At 40.0% G+C, this 13,463-nt stretch overlaps 1 protein-coding gene across 3 annotated transcripts in view; it reads left to right on the top strand.

The window, feature by feature from the left end:
• Positions 1-9,156, top strand: part of TSPAN12 (tetraspanin 12) — a 41,141-nt gene extending 31,985 nt beyond the window's left edge. For all 3 annotated transcript variants that reach the window (XM_005481960.3, XM_026790332.2, XM_005481959.3), the window contains 2 exons: positions 2,208-2,351; positions 7,601-9,156. In XM_005481960.3, the coding sequence (XP_005482017.1) occupies positions 2,208-2,351; positions 7,601-7,906 (450 nt within the window). In that variant the 3' untranslated portion in view covers positions 7,907-9,156. The remainder of the gene's footprint in view (positions 1-2,207; positions 2,352-7,600) is intronic.
• The last annotated feature ends 4,307 nt before the right edge of the window (positions 9,157-13,463 follow it).

The raw sequence follows: 13,463 nt of genomic DNA, 5'->3' as shown, positions 1-13,463 counted from the left end.
ATGAAGTATTATGTTACAGAAACATGAAATTGCCCAAGGTAAAACCCATTAATTCCAAATATAACTCACGTGCAGGAAGAGAACTCTTTAAATGCCTGTCATTGTGCTGCCCTTGTTGAAATGTTAAAATCTACCATTGTTGCACAGATTTCCTGTTTATTTAAACATTTCCTGGCAGCACTTGGTTAGTCTGTATTTATAGTAAAACCTGGAAGAAAGAGGTTACACACCAGCATCCCCCTCCTCCCTCACCCAGTTCCCTGCTCTGGCCATGTGAGTGCTCTGTGAAACTGAGTAATTCTTCATGTGCAGGTAGAGTGTTTATGTCTGTTCTCTACCTGAGATAATACAGTCAAATGGTCACAATCAGTTTGCCTTGAATAGAGCTGGTACTGTATCTTAGTTTGAGTGTATAGGTTAATTAAATACTGCCTCTTCTCCTAGTTGTTATAGTTTCATCATAATGAGTGATTATAACATGAATATTAATAATAAAACTTCAAGTAAGCCCTGATTTTTCTATGGGAGAAGAATTTCCTTTAGAAGTTAGAAGAAGTTTTTGGAAGTTAGATTTTCCTAATGGCTCGTGTGACCAGATGAATGATTTGGGGAACTGAGAAAGCTCTTTTACAGTTTCTATTTAACTGGTGGGCTCTCATTTATATTCCATCTACCCATAGTTTAGATGCTAGATGTATGAGCCTGGTATGTGCTTTATGTCTGAGTAAGCACTTGTGGCCTTTCTTCAGTCAGCAGAATTGCAATTGCAATTCTGTTCAAATCTGTGTTGCAATTTCAAATCTGTTCTGTTAAAATCTGTGTTGCAATTTCTGTTCGGAGGTTCAGTCCCAATCAGCTTGTTATTCTTTCTTCTGTATCGTTTAACATCTGAGGCAGATGGGAAATGTGTTTTCCCCCAATTCTCTTGCTGGTCTGATATCAAAGTTGTGACTATGGTAGGGAAGATGGAAAGGGTGAACAAAGAAGAACTTGGTGGGGGAAGAAAAAAAAGAAGAGATCAAAGATACGAGAAAAGGGTGTTAATTGCAATTACAATGAGGCGCCAAAGCTTGAGCTTTCCTTAAGGCCCAGTGCTGGGAGGAGTTTCAGTAACAAACCAATAAAAACCAAAACACAAGAGATGTGATATGGAAGGGAGAAGTGAGATTTTTAAGAGGAGTGATGAATTAAAGGCACAGTGTGTGCCAGCATGTCTGGGCACTGATCTGCTTGGTTGTGAGCAATGAGTGGTGTGGAATACAGGATGCTGGCTCTGAAGCAGGTGCCAGCTGTGTTCCCAAGCCTGTGGATCAAAGGACTCAGGGAATTCCTTACACTCAGGCTGGTCCTGGAGGATGTTCAGGCAGGGAAAGGTAGCATCTTATTTCTGCAGCAAACCATCTTTTCAATCATGTCAAGTCCCCATCCAGTGCCAAACCAAATCTAATATAGCTGCTTCACCCTTTTCTATGTGAAAGCAGCTGCTAATGTGAGAGACTGGTAATTTGGCTTTTAATCTCAGGGTGTGCTTTGCAGAGAAGAAGACAGGTTGTTGGTCCTAGTGGGTTTTGTAGCTCATCTACTTTGCAGCCAAACTTCCTATTTTTGTGGTTGATTCTGTTGCAGTGTTTATTTTAATGTGATACACCTTCCTTCCATTTTCAGTTTTCCTTTCAGCATTTGTGATTTTCTATACATTTTTGCTTTTTTAATTTTTTTTCTTATATTCAGATAAGTCTGTGCTTTTTCTGTTTTCAGCAAATGTGTCTGTAGTTGTGCACTTGCAAGAATAGTCCTCACTAGTATGACCTTTTTCTGCTACTCCTTTCAGCCACAGGTATACTTGTTCATTAGTCTGCATTTTGACATGAAATTGTGTTAGTTCCTTGTAATAAGGATAGGAGAATCCAGAGATAGGACAATTTCTGGGAAGCATCCTTTGAGGAAGCAGTTGGGATTTAAAGGACAGAGCAGTATTGTTGACTGCTTCTCAAGTATTCGTTGGTCACTACATTACATTTTTCATGTTCCTTTTATGTTAAAGTACAGCAAAACAAGATACATGGAAGCACTCATAGGTGGTTTTTTTCTATGTAAATATTTTGAAAGTTGGTATTAGGAACTTTGTTAGGTTTTTTGATGACCTACTTAACCTGTTGAAGAAGTAGCATCATTATTACTGATCTTGGCTAATCCTTCCTTTGCAGTTTAAATGCTGTGGCGTGGTGTACTTCACAGACTGGCTGGAAATGACAGAATTGGACTGGCCACCTGACTCCTGTTGTGTCAGGGAGTTCCCAGGATGCTCTAAGCAGGCACATCATGAGGATCTCAGTGACCTCTATCAAGAGGTAAGGAGAAAAATACGAATATATTGGAAGGTTTTGTGCATTCTTCCTGACCCATATTCATAATTCAAAATTCATAATTTGCAGTGCAATAGAGTAATTCTTTTGTAGAGTAGTTGTGTTTATGGAAAGTGTTTATGGTTATTATTTGCTAATGCTGAAGCAGAGGGAAAAAAGAAGGAAAAAGAAACCCACCCACCCACCCTTACCTGGAAGTGAGGTGAGTTAATAGCAATGCTGTTAAAAGCTGAGATGTACTTAAAATTTGAAGTGTTTGTTTTATATTGGTTAGGTTGGAGTTCAAATTTGTTCTAATCCAAAAGTTATAAATTAGGTGTGACATAATGTCCAGGCTCTATCTCATCAAACTGCCACAGGGTAAGTGGAAGAGTATTTTAGTGAATTGTACAGTGAAGGATGCTTTTGATAATTCCTTTGACAGATGAGAGCTCTCTTGTTAACAGGAATCATGTCAGGAGGCAGATAATTTGGTTGTACTCTGAGCATGTGTAGAAACTTGTGAAAGTGCTCTTCCGATATTACAGTATGATCATTTAAAAAGAATTACAAAGAAAGCCTTAAAACAAGGCAAGGACCTGTTTGAACTTGAAGTGGGTAAGGGAGGTCATCAAGCACGATATTACTGTTTTAGGGTGAAAATTATAAAAACAAGAAAATACGCTCTTTACTAAAACTCTGTTCTCAAAAATAGTGTCTAAAGTCACCTTTTTCTGAAAACTACTTTGTTAGCCACTTTTTGTTTTTATGCTAGGAGATCTCTGAAGACCTGTAATTGTACATTCAGTAGCAGTAGAATGACCAGCAGTCCAAGTAGTCCAACAGCAGACAGGAAGTGTGGCTCAGTCACGTAGTTGTGAGGATCTGAGAAGAGGTGCATTCTTCACTGGATTGCTTTTAGGGTAATACAGGGTGCATGGGAAGGAGGATGGGCCTTAGAATCATGCTTTCAGATGCTGCAGCATGAGCATTTCTCCAGTGGGTGGTGTAACTCTGCATTATGGAAGAGTACCCAAAGAACTATTTTATTTTCTCCCAGTCTCAGAGGCTGTTTAAGACCTGTTCTTACAAGAATCTGTTGTATGGCTCCTGTTAAGGAGCTATGGAGCAACACTTCTGAAGCAGAGGAGATTCACTATATAAACAAGCCAAAATGAATATTAGCTATTGCCAGGAAACAGTCAAGTTTTGGGGAAATTGATTTGTGTGGTACTGACTATGAACAGAAATTATTTAATCTAATCTGGACTTTCAGACATCCATTTTAGGAGGCTGTGTGCTTGCACTAGGAAGAGAGAAGATAGAGCAGCCAAAAGGCAGGTGCCTCAGAGGCCAGTCTGTGCTAGGAACCTTAAAGATGGTGGCAGAGGTTGGGTTTTTTCCCACCAGTTGCTTGTAGACCTTCTCTTGCCTTTTGGTAAGGCTCACAGCACTGACAGCACTGGTTATGCTTTAGAAGTGTCAGTCCCTGAATGAGAAAGGCATTCAGGCTTCTTTTACCAGTCCCTTACGCCTTTTGAAAAGCTAAAAATTGTGGCTTACTTTGCAGTAATGGTTGCTTTTAGTAATACTGTTGCTGCTGTTAATGCCATACAGACAAGTGTGTTGTAGAGAGCCTCCAAGGAGTATATAGAAGCTGTAGAACATTCGTTTGCTCCCTGCCTGAAATGCAGGAGTATGTAAGCAGTGTCACTCGGTGAAAAACTGTTCTTTGAGCACAGGAAGCTCAAAAATTTCTGAGAAATCGTTGGAATGTAGTGTCCAAAGTGCAAGATTTTCTTCTGTCACCTCTTTTGCTAACCTTTCATGCCCATGCCACAGTCCAGGAAAATGGTTCTTTGAGCACCTCATATGGTCAAGTTCTTTTGATTCTGTTTGGAGAAAATTAATAGCCAAAGATGATTATTATGTAGGATATAATAATAAATGTTAAGACCCCCTTGATAAAAGAAAGACTGCTTGGCTTTTTGTATTTTTCCAAAAGAAATCTGAAGGGCACACTTATGGTTCTTCCCTTATTATACCACAGAGCATTTTGCATGCATTCAGCAGTTAGCAAAAATTTATTTTTGGTTCTCCACTGCAGAATCCATTCCAAAAAGGGACAGGCTGTGTTCAGTAGTATCAGCCACAAAAATACTTCAATTCTCTTTGAGATACATACAATATTTTGTTGGCAAAATGTTTCTTTGCATGGCACTTGCCTGTGGGGTGTCTCACAGACTCGTACAGTATGCTTGCTAATAAGTTTATCGGTATTATGCAAAAACAGCTTACACTTGCAGGACTAATCTGCCTAACTTCTGCTTTGGAGGACTGAAGGAAAAAAGCTTTTTTAGAAAGTGATTCAAACCAAACTTGCATTGTCTGGTGGTTTGAGAGGGAGCCTGATAAGATTAGCCTCGCTACCCTAAAATTGGTTTATGTAAATATTTGGCAAGTCCATTCTGGTACTTCAGAAAAATTCTTTGTAGTACTTCAGAAAACTGAAGTTTGGTTTGTCTTGGACTGATAAATGTGGGGGTTTTTTTATAGCTGTGCTGTGAGTTTTTGCTGGGAACTCAGAGCTTTCTATAGTCTAAGTTGGAATCCTTCACAATTTAATTTTTGCGGAAAGAAAGGTGACTTGCAGTTCTGCTTGAAAGTACTTTTGTCAGGAATCATATTTTCCATGCTGGATATTGAAAACTATTTTTCAATTTCTTGAATTGCTTTTATTCTGATGAGTTTCACCTTTGGTGCAGTTTCATGAACAGACTGACGTTAGAGCATGGCTGTGGGGGGAGTGTGAAGATGATGATGTGGCCTTGGAGGTTTATTGTGGTCTGAGGACAAGAGGAGCTCTGCCCATCTTGTGATTGGGAGCTGCAGTGTAGATAAAATGATTGGTAGGAATCATTATCTTAAAAAAAAAAATCAAACTTGCATGTTCAATATTATCTTTTGGTTTCTGGCATAATTTAGAGTATACTCAAAATTCGCTTTAATTAAATTATTTTTGTCTTAATTTTGGTTTGTTTTAATATTTAATTTTACAACTTGCATTAATATAATTTTGAGTATACTCAAAATTTGGGTGTACAAAAAATTTGTTGAGTTTGCTGATGGCTTATTTTTTTGCTCAGTGAAGTGCTTTATTTCAGTTCAGATTCTTACTCTATGAAGTAAATCGGTAATATGTGCTGAATAAGAAATACATTCTTTTTTCTATCCCAAGACTGAAAGTGTAAAGCAAATAAATCAGGCCTTTAATCTGTAGCTTTGTAGGAATCTGAAGCTGATTCCCTGAATGATTGCTGCAAAGTTTTAGACTATATTTGATTTGTCAACAAGAGCTCCCCATTTAGTGACAAGCTTTTGCTGAGGGAAGTGTATTTATGTACTGTTTAATTGCAGGCTGCCAACTATGGAAGTGTCACATAAGCAGAAATAAAATGCATGAATGTGAAGTTAACAGGGCTGGCTGTGTTTTCGCAGATTTGAAGCTAATTTTGAACGTGTATTAGAGCAGAGCTCTGAGAGCATCATTGAATGGAGGAAAACAGTCCACCTAGACTGAGTGTAATTTGTCTCAGTTCTGTGTCTGTGTACTGCAGGAGATGTAGGCATTAACGGTATTGCTCTCTGTTAGTGGGTGTTTTCTCTAGGCAACAAATGAACTAAGTTTGAATATTGCTGTGTTAGAACATTTTTGAATTGTGACCAGCATGCACTTTCATCTCTTTAAGTTAAAAGTATTAAAATGCAGCCAGTTTCTCTGTAATTAACAACAGATTTGGGAAGTGATATAGCTGCAACTGCCTTACAGTTGAAGAAAAAAAGATGCCAATGTGACAGTTTTTGTCCCCCTCTCAATTCCAATTACATTGCTTTTTCTACAATGCTGCTTTTTTTTTTAATTTCAAAGATTTCATATTTGCTCCTTTTTGTGTGTCTTTGCTGCTGTTTAGAAAATGAAGTAATGAAACAAGCAGAGACATCAAGATCCTATAATTTATTCTGGTAGAATTATCAAAGAGTACATTAATTTTATTTACATCCTAAATGAAAATCTGTTGAGTACAGTGTGAATTCTGTGTGTGTGGCAAAAATTGGACCTTACATCAAATGCTTCTAGGACTCTAGCATTTGAAATTGGCTTTGGGGAAATTGGCTTTGGGGAATTTATGTGTGATTGAAAAGTGTTATTTATCATGTCCTGTCTTCAGATTCCATCACTTTGATCGATTGCTTTATTTTCTTAGAAAAGCTATAAGAAATATGAAGTGAGGATGTAAACACAAAAAATAACATTTTCCAGACGGTGCCCATTTTGATGGATTCCTGACATCTGTGTCTGGGACCAGTGCCCATCCAGTTTGTTACTCTGAGTTTCCCCTTGATATGTATTTTACTTAGATAATTGTGCTGTGAAACCCTGCAAAGCTTAGAATGGAGAATAAGCATCATGCAGAGAGTAGCAGAGGTCCTTCACTTCTTGGTTTTATCGTCTCTAAGACTCACATCACCCTCACTGAGCGACAGCGCCGTAACTTGTGCTTGCACTGCTGGCCAGCAGTTCCCAAAACTGCTGCCTCTCTGTGGATCCCTGCAGCCTTACACGGGCTTGGGAGCTTCTCTGAGGCCTTATGTGGGAGTTAGTTGGCCATGGAAGCAAACTGTGGGGCCTGCATTGAAGGTGTGGAAAGAGCTAAATTCCATTTCTGTGAACATCAGCTTACAATGTTGTAACGTAGTTTTCATGGGATTTTTGCTGATGAGGTTACACGGCTTCCATAGATCTTTCCTACAATACTGTTTTAGCTTCAGAGTGTAGTATTATGTGTAGGAAAAGTCTAGAAGAGTTTAAAATAGTTGATAGCTTTGAAGATCTTCAATTTAAAGAGAGAAACAAGATAATAAAAAGGATTTTAATGGCTTTTTAGACCTTCACAAAACAAGTTGAGTTTCTTTAACAATTAGTGAGAGTTTATAGTAATTCAAATTAACTTTGAGTTATTTCTGAAAAGTCACACAGATGTCTTTCAGTAAAGTCTCTGTGTAGAGCAAACTTAAAGTTGGCATTATGGAAGCAGTTAAAAAGTAGGCAAAATAATTTTCAAAGGAAGTAAGGTTTGAAGGAAGTGAGAGATTCTTGAGAGCCAGAAAAGACAGTAGTGGGTAGGATGAGCTAAGCCTTGGGAGCTGCAACCCAAATATTACTGACTGGTTTTTAATCTGTTTTTGTTTTATAGGGATGTGGTAAAAAAATGTACACTTTCTTGAGGGGGACGAAGCAGCTGCAAGTGCTGAGATTCCTAGGAATCTCTATTGGAGTAATGCAGATCCTGGCCATGATCCTCACTATTACTTTGCTGTGGGCTCTGTACTATGACAGAAGGGATCCCAGAGCCGATCAGATCATGGCACTGAAGAGTGGTACCTCGCAGGAGCTGTCATGTCATTCCATGGAGCTGCTGAAACCAAGCCTCACCAGGATCTTTGAACATACATCCATGGCAAACAGCTTTAGTACACACTTTGAAATGGAAGAGCTGTAAGGGATGCGATGAATCTGCAAAGTCACAGAGGATTTTTTGTGTTGTTCTTACTTCTGTTCTGTTCCATCAAATATACCAGTCTTCTTATGTGTTGGAAACCAGCTAGTGAATGGAAGTGAAGAAGACCAGCAAAGAAAGATGAGCCTGTTGCCAGCCTCTTAGCCATGTCCTCAGCTGTGAAAGAGAGTTGATTTTGTGTGTTCATTTTTTAAAAGGCTCTCATTCAGTTGGGCACAGTAATACTCGTTGGCACAAGCTGTGTGAAGTGTAAAACACTGACTCAATCACAGGTAGACTGAACCTGTAAGGAAGCATCATGGGAAGGGAAGAGAAATATTCATCTTCTGAAGAAACAACTGTGCTTTGAGCAAACAAAATGTGACTTCAGCTGAAATTGACTTTTAATAAGCCATTTGGAAAATGTCTTTATCAGGGATCTATGTATGTATAATTGTGTGTTTTCATGTGTGCATAGAAAGCAGAGCTACAATTCAAGTTAATACTTGGATTTAAAAATTTGCAAGATTTGTAAAAAGGGCGAGATTTTCTTTTTTCTAACAAAATCTTTATCTTAGTTTTTGTTCTTAAAGATGTTCTAAAACTTCTATTTTTATCTAACATAATGGTTTTTTTAGTTTTAAATATATTAAACAGGGATTGAAAACAAAACTATTGCTATGGACAATAGACTTTAGTTTTCTGGAGAATTCTTCCTTCAAACAGTTTGTTCTGTGGACTGTTTCTTAGTAAAAAGGAAGAAAACCTTAAACATTCTTGCCAAAATGGGAATCAATATGGGAGTAGCACATTTTTATAGATAAATCTTTTCTCCTGTCCATGATTCCCCTGAAGCTAGAAACAAAAGACTGCAAGAAAAATGCTTACAGTTCTGGATGCTATTGCAATAATTGTAAAAGTACACAAGGAAAAATTTTACTTTGGTGAGTGCTTCATTAAGAACTCTCTGGTGGCCTAAAATGCCAGCCAGAAACAGATTAAAATGTATTTATTGAGGTGGGGAAAGTGCATTTTACTGTATTTTGATGAGCAATGTCTATGTCATAGGATTATTTTTACAATTGGCCACGCTCTTGAGATATATATTTGTTCCATTGAGTATAGTAGTTTGTGGCAAATGGGCTTTTTACATAATATTACATTAAAAATTAGTTCATTTGTTTTGGAATTTGTAAAAGAAAAAAGAAGTCAAGGTGTGATTTGGCAGACAATAAAATTACTTTTCTCTTAAATTCTGTAATAGCTTTTGTTTTTTTAGTCCTAGAGTGGGAGTGCTTTGGATGGGCATTGGGAAGGTCCTCCTTCTAGTGTGAGTTAATTTGACTTACCCATTCCACTCTGTTGTGGAGAAACTGCAATGTTAGTGCAATTTTCTTTTTTCTTTTTTATTACTTCTGAGAAAACATCTTAAGGGCTTGTGAAATTAAGCACTTCAGTTGTGTGGGCTGTTTGCTTTTTGGCAGTCTGCTTCTGGGTATAATTATTTCAAGGGTACTATTGCAAGAGAGATTACCTTTCTGCTTTTGTACTTCTGTAGATGCCAATACTTATTTTGGGAGGTAAAAAGAAGATAAAAGGAGAGACCATCCCGAAATTTTGCTTGGGACTGTCTTTGTCAGGAATGCATTCTTATGTTCTGCTTGGGAAGCCTTGTCCCGGTGTTGCTGCACAGGCAGAGCTGAGTTCCACCCTCCCACTGCTCAGCCTGGGTAGCATTGCCTTAGCTAAGGGTGAGGTTCCTGCTGAGGAGCAGGTGTCCAACAAAGTCTGAGTGCAGAGCAACTCCAGGCTTCAGAATGCTGTGCCAGTGATGCTGCACAGTGCATTGAGTCATCTCTTGCCACTGTTTAAAAATCAAAAAAAGTCCGTACAAACCACGGATTGGGAAATCTTGATTATGGATTACGTGTACACAGCTATATTTGGTAGTGAATTACTACTGAATGTAGGGAATTTCACTTAAATAATGTAAAAAAAGTAATGTAAAAAGAAATATAAAATTCCTTTTTTCAAGTAAGCCTCAGCCCTTAAAGTTTTACCCCAGGAGTGTCTGTGGAAGCCATGTTTAGCCATGCTTCAAATATTCCTTGTCTTTCCATACAAGGACTGTTCAGACTGTCATGGGGGTTGCCTGTGTATCTTCTAACCTGGATATATTCTAACCTGCTCATCAAGGAACAAATAGGACAAGCCAAGCTAGGGGATTGTGTTGGGATATAGAGATACTTAGAGCCCCAGTCATTTGGTTTTAAGCTGTCTGGGTGTGAGGAAGCACTGCCTTCAGGTGTAGTCAGGTTTCTGTAACAGCAGAGGATTGCTTAGACACAGAGGCAACCTCCCAAAGCAGTGTTTATGGACCTCCACAACAATGAACATTTGCAGTCAGGAAAAGCTCACTTGGACCTGGCTACCCAAATCCTGAGCCTGTCTACATTCTGGGAAAGAATATTTCTGTTTTGATTATTTAACTGCATTTGCAGAAATAGGTCTCATCTGTAAATTGGAACACTTCAAGAATTTTTTCCTTGACTGCTCAGGCTATGAGGTGCCTGCTTTTCTAGGGCTTCTTCAAAGAGCCTTAAAATTAATTGGCTAGGCTGTGGTGAGCCTGCTCTTTTCCTGTAGAGCTTTAGATTCTATGTAAGAGAGAGGCTGCTTGGCAAGACAGGAACATTTAGAGATACTTGAGGCAGTGAAAACCACTTCCTCTTACTTTATTTTTTCCTCAGTTTTACAGGAGTACTTGGAGAAGGATGGTGTGGGTTTTGCTCTCTGCAGCATGAAGTGTAATGAACTAAATCTTTCTTGTTGCAGCAAACAACTACAGAGATGCTCCTTAACATTTTTCAGAGGGCACTTGAGGAGTGCAACTGTATCAGAAAAAGGGGTCGCTTCCTGCCAGCCCTGAGTTTTGCGTTCAGCCCAGTGACTGTACCAAGTCCATAGCACTGGGCCTGTTGCTATGGGGCTGAGCATGCTTTTAGGGGGCAAAGATCACTGTTTCTGGTCCTTGGATCTGGTCCTGGCATTGATTCATCTGCCAACAGGTTGTATGACAAGATTTTTGGAAGGAAGAAGCTATGTTTTCTTCTTTATAGCTTTTCATTTTGTAAAAGCATATATGAATATAATGGAATATATAAAGAATGAATAGTAAAAAGAGAGGCTGTTGGTTACAGCAACTATATAGTTAAATGTGGTGGAGGAAGGAATAAATAGCTTTTAAAGTTTCTATTGTGAAAGCGTTGTATTTGGTCTCAGAGCATGGTGCTAATAATGCTAAAGTTTCAAGCTCAATCCCCATATGGGCCATTCACTTAAGGGTTGGACTTGGTCCTTGTGTGTCCCTTCCAACTCAGAATATTCTATAATTCTGTAAACTGTGCAGAAAAACACAGATTATTGAAGACTTACAACACTGACACACTAAGGGTTTGCATGGCACAGTAGTGGGGAGGCTGTGGGGGGATTTCTGTGAGAACTTGAGAAGCTTCCCCTGTGTCTGATGCAGCCAGAAGCCAACCAGCTCCAGCACAGAACCTCTGCTGGCCTAGGCTAAGCCCTTTGGTGACAGGGGTAACCCCTCTGGGATAGCTATTTGAGAAGCAGAAAAAATGGTTGTGGTAACAGCAAGTGCAGCTGAAGAGAGGAGTGGGAGGAACTGCTCTGCAGACGCAAAGGTCAGTCAGTGAAGAAGGAAGGGCAGGAGGTGCTGCAGGCACCAGAGCAGAGGCTGCCCTGCAGCCAGTGGTGCAGCCCGTGGTGCAACAGGCTGTCCCTGCAGCACAGGGAGGTCCGTGGTGGGGCAGAGACCCACGTGCAGCCTGAGGGAGCCCCACACCTGAGCAAATGGGTGCCTGAAGGGAGCTGTGACCCTGTCATAGCCCCCATGGAGCAGGCTCCTGGCAGGACCTGTGCAGAGAGGAACCCACACTGCAGCAGGTCTTATGGCAGCTGTGTGTGACCCTGGGGGGGACCCTTGCTGGAGTAGTTCATGGGAGGGGGTCTCTTTGGACATGTTTGTGGAGAATCATCTCCCATGGAAGGGACCCCATACTGGAGCATGTAAAGAGTGTGAGGAGCCTTTCCTGTAAAAAGTCTCAGCATCAGAAAACACATGATGAGCTGACCACAGAGACCCCATTTCCTGTCTCCCTGCGTGTCTGAGGAGGAGGAGGTAGAGTTCAGGAATAAAGTTGAGCTTAGGTAAAGGTAAAAGGGAAGGATGGGGGAAAGATGTTTTATTTTTTATTACCCTATTTGGATTTGATTGGTAATAAATTGCACCAAGTGGTCTGTTTTTCCTATGACAGCAGTCAGTGAGTGATCTCTCCCTGTCTATATCTGAACCCAAGATAAATTACTTTGTTACATTTTCTCTTCCCTGCCCGGCTGAGAAGGGAAGAGATAGAGTGGCTTTGGTGGACATCTGGCATCCTTCCAGTGTTGTCAGCCCACATCAAGCATTGCATGTAATTCATACAGAATGCTATTGTTGAAGTGAGATTGTATCTAAAACTTTCCAACTTGTGTATGATTGACTACTTCCTGTTTAAAAAAAATGTGATGTCCTAAACTTTTGAGAATTTCTATATATCCACTTCCATTTTATTCAGCATTCCCCCACTTAAGTTGTTCCTTGTGCGTAGATACTGTTAAGTAGACAACTAGATGATATAGGCAGGTAAGAAAATAAGCTGCTGGATAATTCCATGTATCTTCTGGACATTGCCAGTCTGTGTTCACTCCTGACACTCCTACTCTTTTAGCCACATGTTTGTGTATCCCATCAGCTGATGGCTCCTCTAGAACAGGTGATGGTCCTAAAATATTCCCATAGACAGTTGTAAAATAAAGCCCTGGTGGGCCTCAGGTGCAGCAAAGAGAGCTTATGACCTCCTAACCACGCTCCCTGCCCAAAATTTAGTGATCCTGTGGCTTCAGTAATTTGTCCTCCTCCAGATCAGCTTCCTCTCTGAAGGTCCCCTTCTCTGTGCAGCAGCTGAGAGTTGGGTTCTCTGGGTTCTCTGCTCTGAAAGCCTTCTTTTGGTAGCCAGGGTGCTTCCACCAAGAGTATATCCACAACTTCAAAATGTAAAGTGTACATTTTCAGTTTGCCTTCTGTGGCTATTTTATGAGAGGACAGTTGTTATCAAAAATGCTCTGGTATGGTTCACAGACAGGTGTTATCTGTTATCTTTCCCCCCCCACCCAGAGCAGTGAGCTCCTCACAGAGGCAGCCATCAGGTGTGCCAAGGTTGATCAACATCATCTGCACCTAGTTACACTTCATTAGTGATCCCCCCCATGGTGTGTTGCTACCTACTCAAAGGCTACAAATAGAGTTTGATCTTCTCTGTGCACTAGTATTTTATCAAGGGAATTTGATAGCAGGTATGAGAAGTTCAGCAGAGCAGTTTGGTTTTTGGATGTACACAAGGGACATTTTTTAAAGTACAGATAAAGAGATGGAGTTCATACTGCTGGAAAAGTTCAAACTGCTGCTCCAATTTTCTCTGCTGCTGCAGGCTGGAAAGGG

The sequence above is a fragment of the Zonotrichia albicollis genome, chromosome 4 (genome assembly GCF_047830755.1).
Source record: "Zonotrichia albicollis isolate bZonAlb1 chromosome 4, bZonAlb1.hap1, whole genome shotgun sequence".
Lineage (NCBI taxonomy): Eukaryota > Metazoa > Chordata > Aves > Passeriformes > Passerellidae > Zonotrichia > Zonotrichia albicollis.
The sequence above is the reverse complement of the archived record's forward strand: the minus strand, read 5'-3'. Positions and strand labels throughout refer to the sequence as shown.